This window comes from Rhea pennata, chromosome 11, assembly GCF_028389875.1.
Source record: "Rhea pennata isolate bPtePen1 chromosome 11, bPtePen1.pri, whole genome shotgun sequence".
Classification (NCBI taxonomy): Eukaryota; Metazoa; Chordata; class Aves; order Rheiformes; family Rheidae; genus Rhea; species Rhea pennata.
The window spans coordinates 15,853,874-15,879,133 of NC_084673.1; the positions used below are offsets into that span (position 1 = coordinate 15,853,874).

The 25,260-nt window shown below is 43.6% G+C and overlaps 1 protein-coding gene across 2 annotated transcripts in view; it reads right to left on the reverse strand.

Annotated features, from left to right (window-relative positions):
* Nucleotides 1–10,510: 10,510 nt before the first annotated feature.
* Nucleotides 10,511–25,260, reverse strand: part of IL1RAPL2 (interleukin 1 receptor accessory protein like 2) — a 376,004-nt gene continuing 361,254 nt past the window's right edge. For both annotated transcript variants that reach the window (XM_062584647.1, XM_062584648.1), the window contains 3 exons: nucleotides 22,334–22,477; nucleotides 20,164–20,334; nucleotides 10,511–11,269 (listed from right to left, as the gene is read on the reverse strand). In XM_062584647.1, the coding sequence (XP_062440631.1) occupies nucleotides 10,572–11,269; nucleotides 20,164–20,334; nucleotides 22,334–22,477 (1,013 nt within the window). In that variant the 3' untranslated portion in view covers nucleotides 10,511–10,571. The remainder of the gene's footprint in view (nucleotides 11,270–20,163; nucleotides 20,335–22,333; nucleotides 22,478–25,260) is intronic.

Here is a 25,260-nt window from a genome sequence, read left to right on the forward strand (position 1 = left end):
GGCCCTCCCGGGCGGCCTCCCCACTGCCCGCTCCCGCTCCCGCTCCGTCCCTCCATCACGCGCTGCCGCCGGCGGTTTGCAGCCCGCGGTGCGGCGCGAGGGCATGGGTATCGCGTTTCTGGCCAGCCTCGCGCACTCACCTTCTCGGAGCAGCGCACTCTGGCCACTGCTGGCTTTGGAGCTGCAATAACACTTCAGTTTTTTCCTAGGGTTGTGTTTTTTCTGAGCAAATAAAGAAAAAGACCATAAAAACTGTTTGGTTAACTCTGCAGTGCTTGAACATTTTTTTCTTTTCTTGGACTTAGGTTACCCCACAGAGATTGATTGGTTTTTTCTCGCATGTCCAGACATGTCTTTCTGCTCAGCCAGATAATAATTTGCCTTACTTTTGTGCGGGTGTATGGGTTTGTGTTTTCCCTTGACGTTTGTGTGAGCCATGTAGCAAAAGTCTGTTTCGAATACACATCCCCTTTTCTCTTTTTGGCTTATTTTGATGAATCTCCCGTACTGATGTCAGCTGTGCTTTTTCAGTCATATTTAATCCCTTTGTGACCACTTTTACTTTTCCATTAATGCTGCCACTAAAAGGCCTGCTATCCCGTCCTAATTTCCAGGTGACAACTGCTGGGAGGATCATCACTTACCCTATTCGTTTGTCTTTGCTGTGTCTCTTTCTATCGTTATTCTTCATCTAGTTTGGAAGGGCCTGCTAGTCCTTTCATGGCTATTATTTTCTCAAGTCCAAGAACTGAGAATAAGGCGGCTTCCAGAGATGAGCCTTACTTGGATAGCATTTCTATTGCATTTTTCTTTTTAATCTTTTGAGAGCATTTTCTGCAGTTTTGTCTCACTAACTTAGTAGATATGAAACCAGAGGCGATAAGGAAAAGCAACCAGGAGGCCAGGCCCTGGGGTAACCAGGCTCTGGGGAGGTATTGAGGGCTGTCGCCAAAGGCATGCTATGGGAAAGATAACTGAACTTCAGTCAAGTTGTAACCCGATTGCTATGGGGTCAAGAAGGAGTCTCCTGGCCTTCTGGGCAATGTTGCTCTGCACCCTTCATGGTCTTTTGCAGTACAGCTAGATCTGGCAGCAGGATTTCAGCTCACTTTAAAATTTGGTGAAATGTTTAATGTCTTACCCATGTAAAATTGGGGTGGGAGGGTCTTGCTAAATTTCTACTTCAGATGGTAAACTGAAAACGTGACCGGTGACTCCCCTCAATGTTACAGGGAATCACAAGGTCTCTGAAACCACATCACGTTAACTAGCATAGTTACAAAAATGCGCACCCTGTACCTCATGGGTAATTTTTGTCCTCAGCAGAAGCTGTTGGATCAACTGAAACCAAATGCTCAGTCTTATTACAATCTTCCTTTTAAGCCTCCCAGATTAATGGGATAAATTCTTACTTAGAGGAAGCAGGTACTGAGCCCTAGCGACTACGTTGACCTGACTCTGTCTTCACAGTGGTAAATTCACAGCAGAGAATCATTATTAATTTCAGCTGTTCTCTGTTCTGGCAAATTATCATTCATCTCCCTAAAGAGATATCTCAGTTGGAGACCTTTATTTTACCATCCAAGTGCACTGCCTTTCCCCCTCCAATTCAGCAGGCTATGATTTTTTTTGTGGGGAAGCGTATCTTGGGCGAAGTGCTGTCACATTACGCCTGACTAACATCCCCAAGACTACATGTGGCACCAGAGCATTTTTACCTTCCCCCACATACCTGAAATCTTTCACCAGGCCCTTGACTGCCTGCTCTGGAATTAGTCACTTCCTCCATGGCCTGCAGGGAAGCGAGTAATGGTGAAGAAATGTTGCTGTATGCTGGCAAAGCCCATCGTCAGAGGCTCACTGCTCGCACATGTGCTTAATAACGTTCCTCCACAGGCAAACTTCCCAGGCTGCTTGCTAGCCTCTCAGCTCTGGGGTCATTAGAGCCTTCACCTGGTTGCTTGGGGTGCTTAGATGGGCTTAAGCTCCTGGATCCACCAAGTACCGTAATACGTGGTTCCTGCAGCGAGCTCCGCTGCGCCAGCGCTGCGCTGCGTTGCAGGCTGTCCCTTCCGCACGCGGCCCTTCCCTTCCCCAGCGGGCTGTCCAGTGCAGCAAAGATACGAGCTCAACCTGGCGTCAACAGCAAAACCACGTCGTCCCCGTGAACGGTGCCTTACGGCTCAGTGACGGCAGCCCAAGCGCAAGGCAAACTGGAGATTTGCCTTGGAGATGCCCAAAATGGAGAGCTGGCCAAGGCGCCGGCGGTCAGCGGGGGGCTTCGGCTCCCGGGGCCGGGCACAGCGGCACAGACACGTTGCCATTTTTTAAGCGCTATTTAAGAAGCTAAATAATAACTTGCTACAACTTTAAATGGTCCTCAGTAGGTGCCTGGTAATATTTAGCCTTTGGACACAGTAGCTGTCCGATCAGCGCGGCTCTTCCCCTGCCGGGGAAGCGACGGCACTCGCACCCGCGCGGGCATCCCCACGCACCCGTTAGCACCCCGCGGACGTGCTGCGGCCAGCCACCTCGTCCCTCTCCTTTCTGCCCCCTCTCCCGTCAAAGCCCTGCACAAATCACGCGTGTTCTCTTAGGCTCTTCCTTCCTCGTCCTACTGATTTGTACTTTACTGTCTTCCTGTAAAACAACAAGAATCTGGCTTCTAAAATGGAGAAGTTTCTCTGAGGAGCTTCTGTGCTTTTGCTATAATCACTCCACATGCTCCTCTGACAATTCCTGTGACCTTATTTCTCAAAAAAAAAAAAAAAAAAAAAAAGAAAAAAAGAAAAAAAAAGAAAAAGAAAAAGAAAAAAAAAAGAAAAAGAAAAAGAAAGAAGAAAAAAAAGACAAGTGCCATCATCCTTCAGGTCTCTGTAGAGCTCTTCACATGCTGAACGAGCAGCCCGGGCTGCCAGCTCTCTATCTGGAGCTCCTCTTACACGTTTGTCAACCCTCTGGGTACGATGGATGTCGAGAATTATTCTTTCGTAACATTTGTTTGGCTGCCAAAAAAGAAAAATGATTAGCAGCTCAGAGGTTACATTTGCTGTATTTTGCAAGAAAAGCCCTTGGTGCGGGCTGCCGCTGTCTTGCGGGCTGCGGGAGCCGCGGCACCGCGCTCGGCTGCCTGCCGCGCGCCGCGCCGGCGTACCGCCAGCAAAACGCCCTCTGCTAAAGGCAGCGCTGAGCCTATGCCCTCTCCAGGGCCTTCGGTGTTTCAAAGACAGGTGAGATGATGAGTTTACAACATACAGTTTCCAGTTGACAAAAGGGATTGAAAAACTAATTGCTGTATTAATACAGATGTTGTTTCCATCAGCGTCCCCTCCCAATCTGTGGTTTAGCCGGGCCGCCAGGTTCACCACCGGGCAGCTCCGAATTCCCTGTGCCCTCAGGCGCACCTGGAGCTGGGCGTTTTGCAACGAGAGACCCTTCAGAAGGGTAACTGAAGGCGTCGCAGCCGCGGGTGGAAGCTTTCCCAGCACAGATGCTCGCTGCGGTCATCATGCTGGTGGGGTTAGCACTGAAGTTTGAACTTTGTTCAGCTCTTCCTGGAGTTTGGTAGTTTAAGAGCCAGAGCTCTGATATGGGTTCAGGACAGTTGTTAGGTTTAAATTGTCCTGCAGTCTAATGTTTTCCCCCCGCTGTCTCCTTTTGCCAGTAATTTGTTACGGCACACAGATTTCCTATCGCCTCATCTCCTTGCCCGGCTGTGTCCTCTCCTCCCAAGGTCACTTCGTGGCCAACGATAAGCTCCTGCGTTTCCCCATCTCTGCAGCGAGCTGCTGATCCCAAACGGAAGCGTCAGGATTCGCTCTCGAGCGCCGTCCGCGTCCCCCGAGCAGCGGCAGGGCCACCCGGGGTTGCTCTGTCTTTAGCTATTTATCGCTTAACCGAAGCGTAGGTTTATCGAGGATCTCTGCACCCGGTTTCTCATGACTCGCGGCTGCCAACCACAAGCCCAAACACTCTGTTTTGTGCAAATTGTCCCGAGGTTTCCTCCGAGCGGGAAGACTACCCACTGCCTGGGAGAGCAGGGCGACGGCCCTGCTCCGCCTTGGGAGTTTTGGCAGGATCTCGGACAAAATGGATCCTAACCTTGTTTTCTACTTGCGAAAGGCAGGAGGAAAACATTTCCCCAGCCCAGTGAGGTGTTAGATTAATTGTTTCATGATCACAAAACCTTTGATATCCTTTAATCAAAGGACTATTAAGGATTTTAAAGGTTGCTATTATTTGTGGAATAGATGTTAATTCTCTGTGCACAGTCTAAGCGGAATATAGACTCTCTCTCTCTCTTTAATGTTATTTGGGGATTATGTATTAAATGCTCCCTTTTGGGTGCTGGCAGAAGTTACCTTTAAGCCACATATACACGCTGGTTAGAATAAACAGTACTTTAAAAGCTTCTTCACATCTCATTACACCTCTTCTTGAGTCTTCTCAAAAGAGGCTAATTTACATTAAGTCTAGGCTGCACCAGGGTCTGGATTTCTCATGAAAATATGCCTTGGTAGTAAAAGTAAAGCCCCTTGCATTCCCTGCATGAGAATCACCGACACTCTTCTCCACAGCATAAATCCCAAGGCCGTGCTCTGAATCCAAAATAATTTGGATTTATGTAGGAATGAGAAGCACCATTCTCCTTGTGACAATTTTCATTTCTACCTTGGCTTGCCTATATTTCTCCAACAAAAGAGGGCACAAGATACTTTGCAAATCACTCGGTGCAGCCTGAGCACAGGCCTTGCTATGCTCTCTGGCCACCACTGGGCTGGACGCTGGAGCCCACAGTGCCATGCATGAGCATGTTGGATGCCCTGTGGGATTCCACCATTCCCTCCAACCTCAGTCCCACCACTCCAAGGGGGGCACCAGTAGTGGCTGGTGCTCACACTTCAGCCACGTCCTGGTACACACCTCACTTCGCATACCCAGAGGGGAAACTTCCAACCAGCAAAACGCTCACCACCCACTGGTGGGTACAAGGAAAATACCGACTTAAAGAAACCTACACCACTCGTCTAGTACAAAATACATTGCTTTGTGTTTGTGTTTGTCCTGGAGAGAAACTCTTAAAATATTGCAAAGCCAATTGTACACCATCAGAATGAATCAGAGGAGTCATTTGTGGAATACCTACCATGAGAACCTGGCTCAGTTTGACAAACTGTTTTTCTATTATTTATTTGTTTTCCTCCTTGGTCTGTAGCTGTATAGAGATACTGCAATGAAGTGAAAACGCTGGCAGGTCATGTTCTGCTTCTACTGGCAGCGCTGCTGCTTTGTATGCACATGACAAATATCCTGGCAAAGCTTCGTAACTTTTACTTTACATTTCCTTTGTTTGTAGATGTAGTTTTATACTTCCTTGGAGTCTCCTTATTAAGCTCTGTTCTGAATTTCTTTGGTGGCACTGGAATGATCCAACATCTTCTTGGGCAAGCCCTGCAAAGCTGTCCTTCCTTCACTATCACAAACACTGTCATTTCTTTAGGAAAGCAAAGTACATTTCAGCAACAAGAAAATGTAAATCACCATGTTCTTTCTGCTTGCAAGAACATGGCATTTCATTACTTTTCCATTTTCTGATTTTATTTTCCTCCTGTAATGAAGTATTCCAAAGCCCCATATTTTTAAATACATGCTGTTCTAACTGGGGCCAAAAAGGAAGTATTTGGAGAGTGCTGAGCCCCACGGCAGTAGGCGGGCAGCAACCAAACGGGGCAGCAGTGAGGCTGAGATGTCCTCCAAATCGCCAGGACCAGGAGGTAGAAGACACACAGTAGCGATGGGATCAGCGTTGTGGAAAAGCCACTCACCTTGCCTGACTCACCAGAGATGATGGAGTAATGCTAGTGGCATTATGGGCGACTTTCAAATGCACAGGAGCAGCAGGAAGCACGAGCTGCTACTTGGTGGGGAATTTCCACAGGCACACACACAAAGGAAAAGCACTTTTCTGTGGGAGAAAACCCAGAAAATTTCCCATCCAACAGCAAACTGAAATTTAATTTTAAAAGGATCAGAACAAGAGCTCTAGAGTGAGATAGCTGGCAAGGAATGGTATTTTCTGGGGAACTTCGCCCAATGTCCATTGAGAAGTGGACAAAAGTAATGCATCCATGCAAGTGTCATTGTGCTATACTGAATCGTCATTTTCGTCTGGAAAACCCTTGGACTCTGGCTGCTCTCTTCTTCCTTTCCCTTCTCTGCACTCTGCATGTACTCTTTAAACTTGCAACAACTCTGCAGCCTCCATGGGATCCGCCCAGGGCGAGAAGATGCACAAAACGCTGGTTGGAGGTGGTGGGTTCCTGCAGGTTGTACTTCCAGCCAAGCCGTCCCACTGCTGCCGCCTGTGTCTTAAGCTCCCAGTTGTCCCAGCGGGACACACACGAAAAGCCATCGTTCTGCGGCTCCCGCCAGCGCTGGGGGACGTCGCTGCCCGGCTGCCAAGCGTTAACGACTTTCCCTCTTGCAGCCGGGACTGAGAGACGTGTGACAGCTGCTCTGCCCTAAGACTTGGATCTGCTCAAAGACTGACATCGGAAAAGCTGCTATGAGGCTCTCCGTAAGGGCACAACTCTAAAAGCAGTTAAATGCCATGATTTCCGGCACTGGTCTTCAAATCACTCTTTCAGGCCCCTACTCAGTAAAGCATTTCTCACTGAATTAAGGAGAATTTAAGTGCGTGCTTAAGCATTTGGTTGAACAGAGAGAGCTTCTTGAATCAGAAGAAGCTACTGAGAGCAGAGCAGAAGCCCTTAAAAATCACAAGGTTTTTTTCCTAAAAGTATCTTATTTATTCCCAAGTCCTTATCTTGTTTATAACAAAGAAATGCACTAAATTCCTTTCCCAAGGCTGAATAGTCCTGCAGCACATCCGCACCAAACAGAAACAAAAATAAGTTTCATTTTAGGCAGATTAAATAAGCAAATGGTTATTAGTCTCTTGGCTTCTTTCTCTCTGTCTTTTTTATTCCTCTGTTCACAATAAACCTAGAATTTTAGGACCTAATCCAAGGTATGCTGAATTTGATGGAGCTCTTTCTGTTGGCTTGAACGGGTTTTGGAGCAGACCTGCAGACAGAGGACAGCAGTATCTTTATACAGCTTTCTCATTCAGCATCTAGAGACAGGAATACTAATTACTGAAGCACTGGTCCAGCACACAGTCCCCCCGAAACTGCTAATACTCACTCTGCCTTGTTACTTCATTCAAAACTACACTGTTTTCTGTCTGAAAATTTTCCTTAGGAAAATAGTATCTGCAGAGACTGAATAGGCTTCCAATTTCTAGCTCATTTTTATAAATAGTCTTCTGAAACGTCTGTAAAACATCGCGCACAAGGATAAGTACGCGAGAATAGTTTCCAAACGTTGCAATGATCCATCTTCAAAACGGACGCGACCCAGATCAGAAGGCGCCGGCAGCAGCTACAGCAGCGACGTTCGCTGCCGGAGCGCCCGTCGCCGGGGCGAGACCGCGCCGCCGAGCCCGGGGCACCGCCGGCCCCGCGGCACCCAGCGCCCGCGCCGGCAGGCCGAGCGCGATCGGTACGCCGCTCTCGCGAGGGGAAGGAAAGCGACGCACCCGCTTCAGCTCGTGAAGTTCGAACGGAGGAGCTGGGCCGCGTCTGCCAGCGCGGCCCCGCGGCCGCGGGCAGGGAGCCGGGGCGGAGGGCTGCAGGGAGCTGCTCGGCGCGGCTGCCCCGGGCTCGAGCTCCCAGTCCCACGGCACTCGCGTGCCAGACCCTTAAACGCTGCTGAAGGACGCGCCAGGCTTCCAGCACGCAGCAGCTTCGTCACGTGAAATTAAGGGAGCGATAGAGCTCCCGGGCTCACGTCCCCTTCCCCACACCGAAAGCAGAGGGGTACAGCCAGTTCGGGTTTACGTATATATTCTCGCAGTACTCAATATACACTTTGAAATCTTCAAGCGGACTGTGAGTTGTCATCTATAACTAAAATATAGCGATACATAGATATTACACAATGTATTTTGCAAAATGAGTGAAAAACTGTTCTTTTCATGTTACCTCAGTGCAAACATGATTGCTTTTGAATGGCTACTGCGCTAGGAGAAATATTGTCACCAGGTAAATGAATCTGCTACCCATACTTAATCATTGTAAAGAAAAGAAGCAGACCAACCAGAATATGGATTTTTTTTTTCTTTTTTTGGAGTTTGCATGCTTAATACAGAACTAGTAGGTTTAAAATCTCACTGAACATTCTATGTGAATTAACCAGATTTAAGTTGAAAAGGAAAATAATGAAAAGTACAGCTTTTCGTTTAAACATATGCAACTCTTCTCATGCAAGGTTTTAATTGTTTTTTTTTTTTAATTACACTTCGCATTAAAGAATATAGCCAGTGTAAACACAGTCTATAACACTTATAAAACAGTGCAAATTTTTTAAATTTCTGGGAGGGAGTTGAAACACACATTCATACTGGAGGTAAAATCACTTTCTTGGTAGAAAAATACGTATATTAAACACCTATATGTTCTGAACTTAACTTCACAAAAGAGCAAGTTATAGTTCAATACTGTGTAATAAATTAGTATCGTTGCTAGTTTTCCATGTTCTGTGTTTGTGTCAAATGCATAATAACACTAAAAAAAAAAAAAGAGAGAGAGAGAGAAACATGTATTATTTAAAACCTAATGAAAATCTTACAGATAATTACTGGTATAAGAGGCCACAAAATAACTAACTGGGGAAAGAAGTAATGGCAAGAATACTGAACATCCATGGGTTATTGCGCATTTGAGGTCATTCTCATGGCCTTCAGGCCCATTCGGAATTTTTTACGTCTCAGATTGGTGTTTGTTTCCATTTGGCTGTAGGGTACAATTTAAGAATCACTTAAAAATGTTAAGGATTTACTGGACTCGTTTGCTGATTGAACCACAGGCAGCTGTGAGCAGAGCACTAACTTTTACTCATGTAATCACAGAGAGCGACACTAAAAAGATACTGAGATACAGGCAAGGTTGCCTGCCCTAAAAACACTTTGGGGGACTTGCTCCAGCAGATCTTACTGAGACAAAACTCTCATGTCTACTGTGTTTTCCTTAATGCTTTGCTAAACACTGCAAAACTGGCTTTTACCTTCATTATTTAGAACTTTTGCCCTGAATACTGCTGTCTCCATGGTCCGACTCTGCAAACCTCAACCGTTTGAGTATGTGAATCCTCATGAAACATATTGGTTGGCAGAAAACTCCACTCAGTAGTAATGCGCGATGCTGAGTACCTGTATAACGCTTGTCATCCACGTGCAGCAAGAATGTTTTCCACAACAGATGAATTACTGCATCCTCATTTTACTGACAGGATCACTCACGTAAGTGAGACATGCAAGACCTCACTAGCTGCTTAAAAACACCACTTTTTACTAGTTGCACAGAGAGCAGAAATATTCCTGCTTCAGCCATATTTAAAAGGTACATAAATTGACAGGTAGATAAACAGAGAGAACTGTCTCAGGTGATTATCACTGCAATTAAAGTCAGACTGCTAGTAAACCTGAAAAATTTAGCACTTCATTTCTGAATATTGCTGTAGAAATTATTTTCTATTGCTGACATCCTCAGTAGAAGATTATTTTTAAACTGTAACTATCAATTTTGGAAAAAAAAAACCCTATGCAAAATCACACTGCCTTTACTACAAATCTTAAAACAGGTCAAGAGATCTTAAGAAATTTCAAACTAATGATTCACCAACAGACAGATAAATTTATAATTAAATTCTTTAAAAAAAGTCATAAAAAATCTGCAAAAATTGTGAAATAATCTATAATCCACACAAAAACTGTTTAAAATCCTTCTAAACATCTTCCAATATTCTAAGTTGTTTAATAAAAACACATTGCTAACCATTGACAAGGAGTACAACATGCCTCAAGAATAAAATGAAGAGATGCTGATGTGAGCAGGCGATTAACTCTGCAGTAACTTTTACTATGCACTTTATTGATAACGCTGGGAGCACTTCATCTGCATTGTTTGAGCTGGTCATCTTCTAAAATGTATTTGTGAGACAACGTTACTGGGAAGGTTTCCTCCTCCTTCCTTTTAAGAATGGCTCATCCCTTGTGGTCTACGAAGGAGATAATCATTTTTGTAGCATGACATGATACTAGAAGTTCCAATCTGTACTGAAGGATATATGGAAAAACCCAACAGCTTCTGTATACTTCAAATACTATTACATAAATATGGATGTTGGAGATCATATACAGTGAACATTTATTCATCCCAGATTGTAAACCTACTGTAAAATGATGGGATGTGTTTTTTTTCTCCCCCCTCTTTTTTAAAGGACCAATAAAACTGTACATTGAAAGATAGGAAGGACATTATTGGGTTACAAAAAGAATGTCCCCTTTGTCAAGAATTTGTAAATGTAAACAAAAAAAGTTCAAGTAGAAAAGCAAATAAGTGTGCTGCTGCTTCAAATGTATTTTAACACCCCATGGGACTAGGGTAAAGTTCTCTAAAAATGCGTCTTCATGGTGGTCATAAAGCGTTTCAAAAGCGTTCTGATCTTCACTACCAAATATCACTGGTGAAGCTAAGCTCCTGTGCTGATAAAGGTAGCAATGGGTTGTTCCTGTGCAACTCTTGGGGATCCTTCACGGTACTGTTAAGAGGTAGCTGTCCATTTAGTAGTGTCAAAGGTATGTTACAGTATGTGTGATGGTTACTTATGGAAGCTATTGGCAATGTTGCTGCTGACACATCGTATTCGTATCCTCTGCAATAGTGTCTCATTTGCACAGAATCTGCCTGATGGTAATCAGTTAAATCAGCTCGCGATTCTACCAACGTGGCAGAAGTGCCTGTGACAGCAAGAGAGGGTACAGTCTGGAGGTCTCCAAAAAGGCCCTGTTCTGCAGAATCCAGGACCTGACGCCGAGACACCACCTCCTTTTTCTTCCCTGGCATTTCAAAGACTAGGCGCTTCCAAAACTTAGAATTCAGTTTGCTGCTTTTTGGTCCTTTCCACTTGACCACTGAGAGAAGTTTGATGGTGTGCTTTAAAGATTCCACTTCAGGATAATTCACTTTCCCTTTCAATTCAGTACACTCAATCAAAATAACTTTGATTTCTCCACTGACTAGCATGTTATGGAGTCTGTTTTCCATCTCAAAAATACTCCATCCTCTCCTTAGAACATAGTCTGGAGTTAACACGATAATGAGTCTTCTGCTTTGCTCAATACATCTTGTGAGATCTTCAATGTAGGCTAAAAATTATAGAAAGAGAGAAAGAGTAAAGAGTAAAGAAGTCTATTGTATCAAAATATCAGGCTTGCAATTAAGTATAACAAAATCCTATAGCTTACTGTTCCACACCATTTCAGACGAGGGGCATTTCACAATATATTCCAACAAAAATAGGATTGCATATCACAACACGCTTATAGAATACATATAGAAAACTCCTTAGTAATATCCTCTGTCCTTTACTGTTTTTCCCCTGTTCATCTCAACACAATGACATCTACATAATATCCTCACTGTGTAAATGCATTTGAGTTAATCAAAATATACAGTTAACTTACTGAAAAAATAGAGTCCAAGATGAATGCAGTATTTGTGTAAATTTTAACATTAACACTGGTTATGATTAAAGTTGCATTGAGGGAAGTACGTTTTGGGAAGCAGGTCTTGTGTTTCGAATGTGGGACATGAGAATGCTGCAGGGTGTACAACGTGTAACCAGCAAGAGCTCAAAAAGAAATCAGCCCTTATCACATGCAGAAATCGTACTATTGCATAGAAGCATCACGGTAGCTCTTTCTTCTTTAGGTATTGACCACAAAAGCACAACGTCATTCTTCACAGCCCAATGGTCTCTTTTAATATTGCAAACCTGTGCTTCTATGTACCCAAGGTATTAACAGAAACTTCACAAGTGACAGGAACTAATGGAAAATTTAAGCATATTGGAGGTATTTATTTTCTGAGACAAAAGTGACAAAGAAAACACTATTCTTCTTTTATTCATGCACGCCAAGTAGTTGCAGATGATCAGTGTAAGCAGAAATGCTAGCCCCATCATTAGCTCCATGATGTCAGCTTACCGAACTACAAAATATTGTTGGACTTTGGTTTTTGGTTCCAAATTTCACTTGCCCCAATGATAATAGGGAGGAGATGCCAATTACACTGGTCTGACATGGAACACGATGGGAAAGAGGTCTATCCACAGACCTGATCCAAAACCCACTCATGTGAACAAACTGCAGTGAATTTCAGTAGGTTTTGGATCAAGTCCAGAAAAAGGCAAACACTTGAGGGGAAAAAAATACTAAGGTCAGAAAAGTGTTCATTGGTTGCACAGCACTATGACTGCAAACGTAGAGAGAGGAGATATATAAATAAATATATACATATATATATATACATATATATGTATTTTTAACTACATGAACTTCTTGAGCACGCTACCCAGGATGTGTTGTCTGACAACGGAGAAGCAGCACGGGTTATAAATGAAGACTTGGACACAAGAGCTGCACAGAACAGATCTTTACTCAGCACAGGGCAGGGCCTCGCTTACACACACTGCCCTCTAGCAGAAACAACGATTACAAATAACAGCATTATTCAACATCTGTTACTGCAAGACTTATTTTTATAGTCCCAGGCACCACACCACAGCATGCTTTTTCACACCACTTCCAGTAAAGTAATTAGCTACAAAATAGACCAATACGAACATTTTAAAATAGCTTATTTTCATAAGACTGAAGGCATAGTTAGCATAAAATCTGCCTTTACCAATGTTTTATTTCACCACTTAGCAGCAAGAAGAATTTTTCACAAATGAAAAAAGGCAATTGTAAACATCCTACAGACAGACAAATTTAAGACATACACATACATTACAAATGTCTATGCAACAATCCTGACTTTTAGTTAATGTTTTATGATTCTTTAATCATGCAGCATTTACAGTTATTTAATTTTTCTTCTTAAAATATTTTGAGGAAAACCCTCACATTGCTCTGTATAAAATGTTTACTCATTGATGAAAAAAATTCAACACTAAAATCCATGGGAGAGGCAGCGGAGGGGGGGCAGAGAATCAGCAACACTGAGAAAATGATAAGCAGAACTGGTGAAACAAAACTTAAGGAAAGGTAGAAATGTTCAATACAATGGAAAGAGATTATCCCAATGTATCAACAGCTCAGACTCTTCATTTTCTTCCTTTCTTTCTGCTCCCAAAAAGAAAGAATTTAGGTGGGAAGCTTCATCATTAGAGGTTGAATCTGCAAGATACAGTAAAACAACAAGCTATCATGCATCTTTCCTGAGATATTAATTCCTCCTTCAAGCAACTCAGAATACGGCTATGCACAGACAATTCTCCGCAGGACACAATACCATTCCGTACCACATATCCAGTTAGTGATAAGCACAGCTATGCATATACTGTGCGCATCTACTGAAAAAAAAAAAAAAATCACTCCACTTTCATCTCTTTAAATATCCAGTGGCAATAATTTTAATAGCAACAACCCATCAATAATCCATTATACCAGCTCAGTCAAAAACTCACCAGACTTTGCTTTAGTTGAACAGGGAATGAAGGGAGAGGAAGGTAGGAAAAATTCCCTAATTTTCCAGATGGACTCTTCTCCCCTCTGTGCTTCTCCCATGTTTTGCTATGTCCAGCTTAATTACTGGATAACGCAACAATTTCGAGTTTTTTCTTTACAGATGACTACATAGGACATTTCACAATTACTACTTGTTGCTCTTTAAAATACCAAGTTTACAACTGCCTCCCTGTATATAGCGGTCTACTGGTGCACTGAGGATGAAATACTCTATATTAAACACAACTAGAAGCCCAAAGGAAAGGCAAACAGGTTTTCAAGCCCTCTGGCCCAGACACACTGAGCATTCCCGATAACCTCAGCTTGTGACTACCACTAAACCCAGGGAAATGGCGTAGCTGAAAATGTACCTCTCAATTTTCACCTATAAAGGGAAGGAAAAGGAGCCGACAACTTTCCTGGAGCATATGGTTCTGTTGGTATGGTTCTAGAACAGGACCAACGTGTGTAACCGAAACATTTCTGCAAGGTGACGCAAATGGGAGTAGATTCCTGGCTCACTAAAGCCTGCAGGAGTTCAATCTCAATTTTCAGCAGGATCAGGCTGACAGCATAAATATACGAGTTGCTGCATCACTCACTCCGCTTTCACTTCAGAATTAAAGGCGGCTCAAAATACCGCAGGTTGAATTGTCTGCCTTAAGTGTTCAATTCATTAAAAGCTATTAAACCCAGGCTATCTGTATGACAAGTTAGGATGAAGAGAGTTGCTCTCGCCTTTCTATTGAGGATTTGTCAGCAATATCTTTGTTTTGACTAAGAAATCAAGGAAAAATTGAGCTAGGACTTCAGGATTTAAAGTATCAATTAGCATCAATTTTAGGATCCCAAATATATCTCTCTAGATACATTTCCATCAGGTAATATAGTTTCACTGAAACTTCATTTTTCCCCAAAAAAAGGTTTCAACTGCAGTGAAATTTCATTGTGGGGGGAGAAAAAGTCTTCTTAACAAAGTCACCATGGAATTATTCATTTTTATTTTCCAAAATAATATTTCTTTTAATTTTTAGCTCCATCATAAACTATAACATAAAACAAAATGTCAGCATTAGAATCAACCCACCTGATTTTATTGAAAAAGAACATTTTAATTTCAATCCAAGACTTTTTGTTTTTATAAAACACCATGAATTGAATATGACACAACACCAATTTTCAAAATGTTCGAATTTCTCATAGGTCAGAAAATCACAATTTTGGACAGCTCTATCAGTAACTTACTTGCATCACGTTCAACATGATATCCAAAGAAGGACGGAGAGCAAGAACCTTTAGACCCATGAACAAACATGGCTTCGTGCATAGTTGCCCTTCACTAATGAAAACAGATCACCTGACAGCAAATATATGTTCACTAGACACTGTTAACATATAATGATGCTGAGCTGTAGTTTGAAGCACTGAAAAACAGAAATCTGAGACATGCATCACATTTGCAAGAGTTTAACCATGCAGAACTGCCTACTGAATCTCGAATGAGCTACACAAACCAGAGGCTGGAAAGAGACCCAGACAACCTACTACGCAAACAGACTGACAGCAAGAAAATTAATGAACACTATGGACACAGAGGTGCTTACAAAAAGAAATGATTAACCAGGTTCAGACAATCTGCAGAAGCAATGGAGGGAGAGAGAAAGAACATCAAGAATTGTATCAAGTCTTACTGATATTTCTGGGAAACAAATCAGCAGTACCACAAGGACCAAGGAGTATCAACCATCAACCACAGCAGCTGGCTCCTACAACTCTGTAAGTAACCAGCTCTGCTGCATGGGTCAAGAAGACTATCACTTGAGAAAGAGTTATTTACAGGAGAATAATTCAGTCCTGATTTTCTATCTGGATGCTTCCCAAACCCTAATTCTGAATATCTCATTATAACAGAAAGTGTTAAGTGTCTTGTTTTTCTTATTAAATATTTATTACTTGTGTTAGCTCAGGCTACAACACCAGTGATGCTGACACTGCTGAAACACAAAATAGAGTGATGGTCCCTGTCCTGGAAGGCATAATCCCTGTATAAGCTAAGGGACAGCTGATGAGTACAATCTACGGAAACAAGTAAAGCAGATTAGTGTGACACATTGCCCTCTCAGCATACCACTCACTTAGCCACGTCAAGCTTTCTGTATTCAGTATGACAAGGGAGAGAGGGCTCAAGGAGGAGGAGGAGGAGGAGGAGATAGCTCCTTGCATGACAGAAAGACTGAAGTGTCTGAAATTTTAAGTTTGGTGATTGATGTTGGCACCACACTTCCTGATATTTAGAATCATAGATTCATAGAACAAAGCAAGTTGGAAAGGACCTCTGGAGGTCCTGTGGTCAATCCTTTGCCCAAAGCAAGACCAAAGTAGGTCCAGTTGTTCCTAATTAGGGCCTTTTCTGGTTGGGTTTTGAAGATCTCTAAGTTTAGAGATTTCTCTGCCCTTTAGGTCCTGCTCCAGTGTCTATCCACCCTCAAGGTGAAGAAATTTTCCTAACTGGAATTTCTGATGTTGCTGTTTGTATCTATTACCTCTTAATCTGTGACTGTGTGCCTCTGACAAGAATCCAGCTCTACCTCTGTACTTTCCCACTGGGAAGACAATAAGCTTCCCGCTTGGCCTTCTCCTCCTTGGCCTTTTCTTCAAGGAATGCAGTTCCCTCAGCATCTCCCTGAGCATCTTGGTGGCCTGCAGTGGACTCCTTCAGGGCAACCAGCTGCCTAGCTGATGCTAAAGAGCGGGCTTTTGCTCAGTTTTCTTCCACTTGCAATTGCCATTCTGTACTTTTTTCTTTTTGCTCATGCACTATCGTAAAGTAGAATATTCATACAGAGCAGACTGCCACAGATTTCTGAAAGTAGCCTGTGTTGTGCTAACCTTAGTGGTGTTTACTACTCTATGCCCATTCCACAAAACTGGGGTCACGTACCTGATTACGACTCCCTGAGGCCCCCTGGCACACAGTCCCATTGTTTTTTTCTGCCCAGGAACCTGGGAAGTTGGAATTCACCAGGTAAGAAAGCTGCAAATGGGCAGACAAAACTACAAAGGACCAGAATGGCAACAGTGACCCTTGGACACCTCTTGTCACGTGCCTGAGGTGCTCTCCAGGGGCGCTGCCAACCCCTCATTTTCCAGGTAAAAGCAGAGATTTTTATTCCGTCACTGTTGTTCTTTTAGTGCCTGATCTCTGTACCTTGGGCTGCGCTGCAAGGAGTCACTGGTGTGCCTTCAGTGCTGTGAAGATCCAACACGCACGCGCTTACAGAACAACTAGATACTGCTCTAATAGATTTGCATTGCCAGTATTAAAGGTACAATTTGACCTCTTCACTTTAACGATTTAAGATCATTTGCAGAAACAATGGGAGGAAAATATCCTTCTTTAATGCAGTCCCAATTTTGAGAGCGCTAAGTGCAAATGTATCATTCTCTTTCTGCAGACACGTCATCCTTAGCCAGACAGAGAACAGCTTAAGTAAAAACATACTATTCCTGTCTTTTGCCCCAACTGTTCAGTCTCCTCAGGTCTTCTAACACTGCATTAAAAAGCTCTCAGGGTTTCTGTGTCTAGCTGGCTGTGGGAAAGAGTTTGTTAAGAACCAAAGCCAACCGCAAACGGCACCCAGCCCTGCCGCCGGAGCCCGGGGAGCTGCTTTCCGGTGGCGAAGCAGCGTGTCGGCCCGTGAGCTCTGCCCTCCCGGCGCCAGGCCCAGCTGCGCCGGCGCTGCGCGTCCTCAGCTCGGAGCCGGAACGCAGAGCTCGGACACGCAGCGCCGGCACGGGCAGGGGAGCTCGCCGCCCGGGCCGAGCCGCGGCGAGCGCACGTCTGCCCACGGTCTCTCCCGGCTGCCCGGGGAGATGCGGAGGCTATTGGTTTTTCCCCAAAGGTTAGAGATGAACCAGCTAGATAAAAACCGTAATCAAACTTGTCCCTGAATTCTTCTGGAGTCAGCTTTTTAGTTTGTTCAGAAAAGTCTCCAAGAAAGATAAATGAAATACTATTTAACAAATCTATTTTTGCTTGTTCTCAAATCCAAAGAGCAGCTGTACGTATTGCCTCACGCCGGGACGCAAGCGCAATAACGCACACCCTCCTGTGGCAGCACCTCAAAATTGCAGAGATTACAGGAAACAACCAGCCGTGCAACACACACCTTATTTACTGCACCACTGGAATCGCATACGTTTAAGCAAAGATATAGAAGGAAACACATCAGAGCGGTGAGTGGGAAAGCGTTATGGTCCATGGAAAGACATCTACACCAAAAGACAAGGAAATGCGGTACCGGAGAGCAGAGACATTTCCTAAAAGCGCACAACATTACTATCAAACCCTCCGTTTCTCTGCAGAAACCTACCCTAAAGAGCTACGCGTCTCGTCACACCTGCCACTTCTGGAGACACACTCTCCAAAAAGTTTTGCTCGCGTGTCCCTGAAGCTCCCAGGAGGCGGGCAGCCCGCCGCCCTGCCGCGGTCCTTGCGGCCGGGCCTCGCGAGGCGAGGGAAGAGCCGCCTTCCCGCTCCCTGCCCCGCGCCAAGGGGCCCGGAGAGCTTTTAAATACAGCAGCCTGGCTCTTCCCTCCTTCCTGCCGCCTCACCCTCTCCCCTCCACCCTCGAAATCAAGTGTTCTCCCCCCTACCTTTTCCAAAGCCAAAGCATGCAAACCATACTCATTGCAGGCACGCGTTTTATTCTGCATTAATCCGACGGAGCGTTCCTGGAGCCCCGTAGGCTAGAACGGGCCCTTCCACAATACTGCAGAAGCGAGTTTCAGAGGAAAAATAGACGCATTAAATCTGTGAATGTTCATAAATGAGAATTGACGTTTTCAGGTACCCTACATTTTCAGCAGAGGATTAATGAACACCCAAAGCAATGACATGAATTTGCTGAGTGTCTGACTGACAAAAATAGACAAAAATAAAATATCTGGTTGATACAGCAATTGGAAGGAAGAATCTCATTTCAGATTAATCTGTACCTCAGTACAGCTATCACTGAAAGGCTAGATTTAAACTCCTCAATTCACTTTGGGTAATTGCTACATATAACTGCTATATTGTCAGATAGGAAACAATTATTTACTGCAGTTCTGTGATTTTTAAAACAAAACCCCACCTATTTTCTCTTCATAGTATCTAATAATTCAGTATTGCTTGTGCTGACAGAGCTAGAAAGGCTATGAGCCAAGTCCCCTTTCTGAAATACCCCACGGCAGGAGGCTAACGGGTAACACTAGTGGGACTAACTCTCCAGGACAGGGCGAAACTCATATGGCAAACAGCTCTGACCTAGAAGCTGCAAATGCAGATGATACATTCAAGTCACTGTCACTGATGGGGCTGTGGCTCCTGTCTGCCCAGGGGGAGAGCTCAGAGCTCTCTCTCCAGCTCCCTGAAATATCAGAGAAGAAATAGGCTCCAGCTTCTGGGGCAGGCACTGGCATCCGGCAACTGTACAGCAGCAGTTCCAGGTCTTCGGCAGGTGGGCTGCAAACGCAGCTGCGTTACCGCTGCTCTCGTTTGGGGTCATCTGCTCCAGCACAGCTATCGCTTTGTTTTCTTGCTCAGATTTCTTATGTTCTAGCATATTCAGAGAGAAGTTCATATTCTCTCCTAGCATTTTTCATGCAAGTGATCTGAGACAGAATTCATATAAAAAGGCATGTTTCTCATATAGGCAGCGTTTCCAATAAACGTGCTATTAAGGCAAACACACTCTGCATGCAGAATTCATCAACATGATGCACGCTCCTCAGGATCTTTTTTTGACTTGTCCAAAAAATGAATCTGGAAAGGCACATGTCACAACCACAGCTAAGAAGGTATTAGCTGTTCTAACAGACATTCAAAGTGCTGCAGACTCTTCTGACACTGCAGCAAAACTGACTGGAAATAGCCCACTGTATTTCACCCTCAGCATGGAAAACAGCAGCAAATCACTCGACTGTACGCAGCCCTCTGAGGAATTAGTATTACTTACTCAATATCAATACTGTTTAGAAATGCAACTGTTGGTCAAAACCCTAATGAAAAAATTGCATGTATACCATTAACTGGGAACTAAAGTAGCTATCTATGACACTTCAAAGGCAGGAGAAGAAGTAAGACTTAATAGGAAAGATGACTTTTACTTGCAAAGCTGCTGTGGACAAACAATTACTGAAAAGAATCCCATTTTCAATGATAAAACAGAGATTACAAAATCTTTTTTAAAAGCCTCCAGTTTAGCTACTTGTGTCTGACACAGAGGTTTTGGATGACAGCTTACTGCTCTCTCCGCTTGGAGAGGTCCAGCTCCTGTCTCCACCAAAACCAGCAGCAGCTCCCCTTCACTTTCAGTGGTGCAGGAACAAACTCTGACTTAGAGCTCCAATCTGCAGCACCGAGGAAGTGCTTCCAAACTGGCAACCACTTCACAAGAAGAGATTTTCCACATCTAGTATTTATTGTGCAGTCTGGGCCTTCACAATGCATCAGAGAGAGCTAAAACTCAAAGGTCAGAAATACTTACTTCCACTAGGGATCAGGTCCCTATCCGGAATGAAGAGCTTATATCCATAGTGCTTTTCCAGAACGTCGGGCAGAATTTCAAGCGCAAACTGCTCCTCGTCGTTATTATCACAGTCTAACGCATCAGGATCCACTTTGGTGTACGAAAGGTACGCATCGTACTCCTTGTTGTCTGTAAGAAAGCAATACCGTGCTCAGGCTGCTGCTTACAAAAGCGCTATAAAGAGCGCAGGGCGACTCAAGTCAATACCGAATCTGCAGAGAGCAACGACAAATACAAACCAACCAACACGTTCTTTCAGAAAACCTGGTAGGCTTTAAAGGCAATGCTGCAACTTTGGGGGCCACTTGACCCAGGCCACTCTGAAGTATCTGGGCCTCTCAATGTGCGAGCGGGCAGCACACCCAGGAGCCAGGGGGTGCAGGGAGGGCTGTGCCCCGGCACGGTGCCTGCAGCTCGCGCCGGGCCGCGAGCGGGGCCCACAGGCCGCTGTGCCACGCGGTGCCACACGCTGAGGTTCAGCTAGAAAGGGCAACCTTCCTCCTCTTCCTCCTCTGGGGCTTGCCTTCAGCTCTCTGCACCCAACACATGGAGTGAAGAGCCAGCAAATGTGCTGGGATCGGAGGTGGCACCAGGAATGGGACTGGGGAGTAAGAAATAGAGATTCACAAAAAGGCGAGGAGCCTAAGGCCTTCGTGCACCCCCTATCCCCCTCTCCCCTGCTAAATCCACACTGGGATTGGGCTGCCTTAGTAATACTTTTCTTTGCTATTTTGCCATAGTAATGGAAAATAGTATATTGGACAAGTCAACCTTCAGCAGTTCAGTCTCGAGGGAAGAGCACAGCTGCCATTATTTCAGAAAATGAAAAATCAAGTAGTTAACGTTGTGAGAACAAAATTGCAGGAATGTAGGATTGCTGAGCACCAATTATGCATAAAACCTTGCATACATGAAAGATAATTAAAGCAGTTAAAACTCATCAATACGTTCTGATAAAAAGAAAAAAAAGAGCTAATCATAATACAATGCATTCTCTGATGACCTTGCAACGACGATTACTTTCTTCTTATTCTTTACACAAAGCCAGATCCATCCGGGTAACAGCAACGGAAAGCACGTGAATAATTATACTTCTGTGAAAGGCAATTTGCCTAGTGTCACGAGAGCTGTATGGGAGAAGGTCCACCTGGCTTGCTGGTATTTCTCTGAAATCAACAGCTTACTAAAATGGCAGTTACTGACGGAAAAATGACAGAAGAACAAAGAGCAAAGATACAAAGGCCAAGAAGCTTTGGAGGCCTGTCCAAAACCTGCCACCCCTGTCAGTAAGGGAGCCTGCCAAAACAGTTTACGAGCAGCCAGCCATCGAGGGATCAGGGAGGCAAAATCCCCACGAACGAGAGCTCTGCAAAGGCAGCAGAGCAAACCCCAGCGTGCTGCCATGGCCAGCGATAAAGCCATTGGAGAGCCTCACAGAGGCAAAAACACATTATATTCCTAGCAACTGAATCTCCAATTTAAAAATACATGCTTAGCTTTAGGCACAGAACAGATTAGATGCTACTGAAGTGCTGGGGAGGCGGGAATGCTGAAAAACACCCCGTGTTATTCCTAAACGTACACTCCAGGCAATCTATGCACTGCCATTAAACTGTTTTCAGACTCCCAACTAACCGAGGTAACTAGTTAACCGGAATAACAATTGTCCTAGTTACCACAGTTAGTTGGTGGTCTGAAAGCAATTTAATGGGAACGTAAAGTGAAAAACATCCAGCGGAAGACAGCCTGAATACAGTACGGCTCTCAGGAACAACTGATCCCAGGCAGAGGTGGCACTGCACAACCTGAACTGACTTACACGCGAGGGGTTTCCCTGAGGAATCGGGTCACAAACTGTATTCAAGCCTCTTTAACAGACTTCTGAGCACCTCTTCGCATTCCTGTTTTCTTACAGCATGAACGACCCAGAGACACTTCACCAAACAGGCTCACTGATTTCCACAGGCTTTGCGAGGTCTTGGGGCCTTACACTGCTGGATGCTAGGCAGTTCGGACTTAAACTAGCAGCAGCTTATCTTTCGGGATTCATTTCAGTCCACAGGTTTCATCGCTTTGGGCTCTGACATCTTTCCACGCGGTATATTCAGTTCCCTGAGAGGCTGCTTACCATCCGCCGCTTCATCTCCTCCGAAGTTCTGCCTGTAGAACAGCATCAGCTCTATGTTGTAGCACTTATAGATGGTCACAAGCAAAATAAGCAGAAGAAGGATGGCTCCCAATCCTCCAGCAAGCTCTATTTTGTAGATCAAATCTAAAATTAGCAAGAAAAAACAGAAAGGCTATGATCTTTCCAAACTTAAATTGCTCTAATCTATTGTACAATCCCACACAAATTTGCACAGCTTCCTGTTAAAACCACAGTACAATTAAGTATGCCTAACTTTTTGTTCATTACCTGTTATTTAACTTTACCCATTCATTCTTTCTACTGCCAGTCTGAAATTGCCATCTAGAATGCATTTGAGGCTATAATCATAATTCTTCTGCAAAGGAATTATGTAGTGATTTTCACACCGAGGATTAATCGATCTTTAATGTGCTTGCAGAGTTTGACTGAATCTTCTGTCCTGGCAAAGTGCACCTAACATTGTATGCAGCATGTGCGAATAGATGTACTAGACATATTCTACCTCCGCTGTGAGACTCTAGTCCCCCAAATTAATATTAAACTTTGCTTTTGTATCAGTTGATGTGACCTGCCAAGCCAGACCTTCAGCTGAATCACTGGAAAATTAATTGAGCATCTAGAGCACCCAAGATAACGTGAGAAGTTGGGAGCAAACATCCAGTTGCTAAGAGCTACTTCGTTTGAGTTGTGATGGCTACTAACAGAATTCTCACACGTTTGTTTAGTATACATTATATTTTAATGGAAACTGGCTCTAGTTAAAATTTCCTACTGGGATGCTTTTGTTAGGAAACATCACAAACGGTTTGTCGCAATGTACTTCACAAATTCATTCAAACGGAATTATCCATCTTTTACAGCTGGGGAAACAGAGGCATAGGAGAGTGAAGCAATGTGTTCAAGGTCATTCAGCAAACCAATGACAGACCAAGAATATAAAATACCAGTTCAGTGCTCGACCTGACGTCAGCCATTAACTTTCACAGTAGCGTTGCTTAGCCTGAAATGTCCTCTGAACACAATATTGCTAGTAACACCACTTGGCATATTACATAGCCATAAAAGACACAAGATGACAACAGCCTCAACAGCCTATATTAGTTTAGATACGATGTCACAAAGATATTTACTGCTGTGATAAATACAATGTGAAGATATAAAAACTCTAATCCTAGAGAGACATAAAGTTTTCGTGATCTTCACGCTTCTAAAACTTAGGTCAGAAAAAAAAATTACTGATATGTCATTCGTGTCATTTTCAAGACAAAAAGAAAATTAGTTGTGTATCTTTTGGGGTTACTCTTGCCTTCCCATGCCTTGTATTTCAATAATTAACATCAGATGTCAAGTTATTCCCAATTTACAGTACCTCTGATGTCTGTCTGGTAAGAAGTCAGGGTCTAAAAGATGGAAAAAAATCTATTATAATAGCTGTTTAATCTCTCTTAGAACACAGAAAATTTATGGGACTTTTATTACACTGCATGGTAAAGCTGGCATATGTTCTTGAGATAAATCTGGTCAAATGGAGAGCAGAGTTGGTTAAAACCATTTTTCAGTGAGAAAGCAGCTTTGTGTGTTGTAGTGAAATTTTTCTCCCAGGAAATTGAGATTACTCCAAGACTGCCAGCTTAGACAGAAAGAAAATAAAGAAAATAAAGAAGGGCATTCAACTTGGTCTAAATTGACCTATGCTACCTTGCAGAGTAAAGGTCCAAGGACAGAGCTTTTTGTATAGACTGTATTATGTGGTATAGATCTGCTTTTGCCTTTCTAATACTCATCCTTCTGCCTCGTAACTCCCCTCACCTCCAGACTTAAGAAGGCAGAACGCCAAGGCTTTTGGGCTCCTTATTTCTGTTCTACAGTAGAGGCAATGGAGAAAAGCCCCAAATGCTCCGTTTTCATACCTCTCCAGCTCTGGGGCCCTGCCTCTGATTAACGCCTTTCTCCTCAGATGGTTCTCACTGAAGTCAATAGAAAGGGCAGTTAAGTAAAAGCCAGGGAACGAGCTGAATCTGGACTTTCGCCTTAATAGTGACCAAAAATCAGTAAGTAATCATATTCAGACAGATTCAGATTGAAAAAGAATTCAGCCACAACACATTATATACAGGATTATGCTCTCTGGAATATTAAATGTCCCATAAATACCTAAAAAACAAGACTCAAATATATCTAAGAAGGTTCCTCATTGTTAGTTACAATATCAAAAAAACATGTTTCCTTTATACTTTGAACAAAGGCAGCATTTCTGAGATTAAGTGTTGAGCCAACATCATTGTAATATTTACTTTTGTCTAAATGCATTGCTTCTTTCCACTAAGAGCACAGAATGATTTTATTCTGCAGTTCTTGACAAGCTATTTATGTTCCAGGACAGTTACTTAATAGTATACTTAGACTTCAGTCAGAAAAATCCTGGACTGTTTTCAAATTCATTTGAGGGAATTCTGAACTATTTCCACAACTTCAGGGATAAGTAGGTGTGTATTGTCACTCCATGTAATTCAAGTATCAAACATCCCAGGACAGCACAGAGCGAAAAAAAGAAAAAGCAATTTATTTTTTGAACTACATGAAAGCAAATAAAGTGTTCCTGAAACCAGTCAGTAAAGAACATGATAGGAACAGACAGTGGCATTCAGGTCTCAGGAACAAGCCCAATTCTGTCTTTGCATTGGTAGAGCTAGGTGTATGAAGCTGGATTTGCTTCTCTTTTTAGATACCTTCTTCCCCACTCCTCCTCCCCCTACCCCCCCCAAAGAAAAAAAAAGAAAATCCTGACTGAGGATACACACTCTGGAGCTGTCCATACACCAATGCTGTGCAGACAGCATTCCTGGATTCTTATAAAGCATTCATGAGGCCTCAACCACTAATCCAGCAAAGACTTCAACATATTT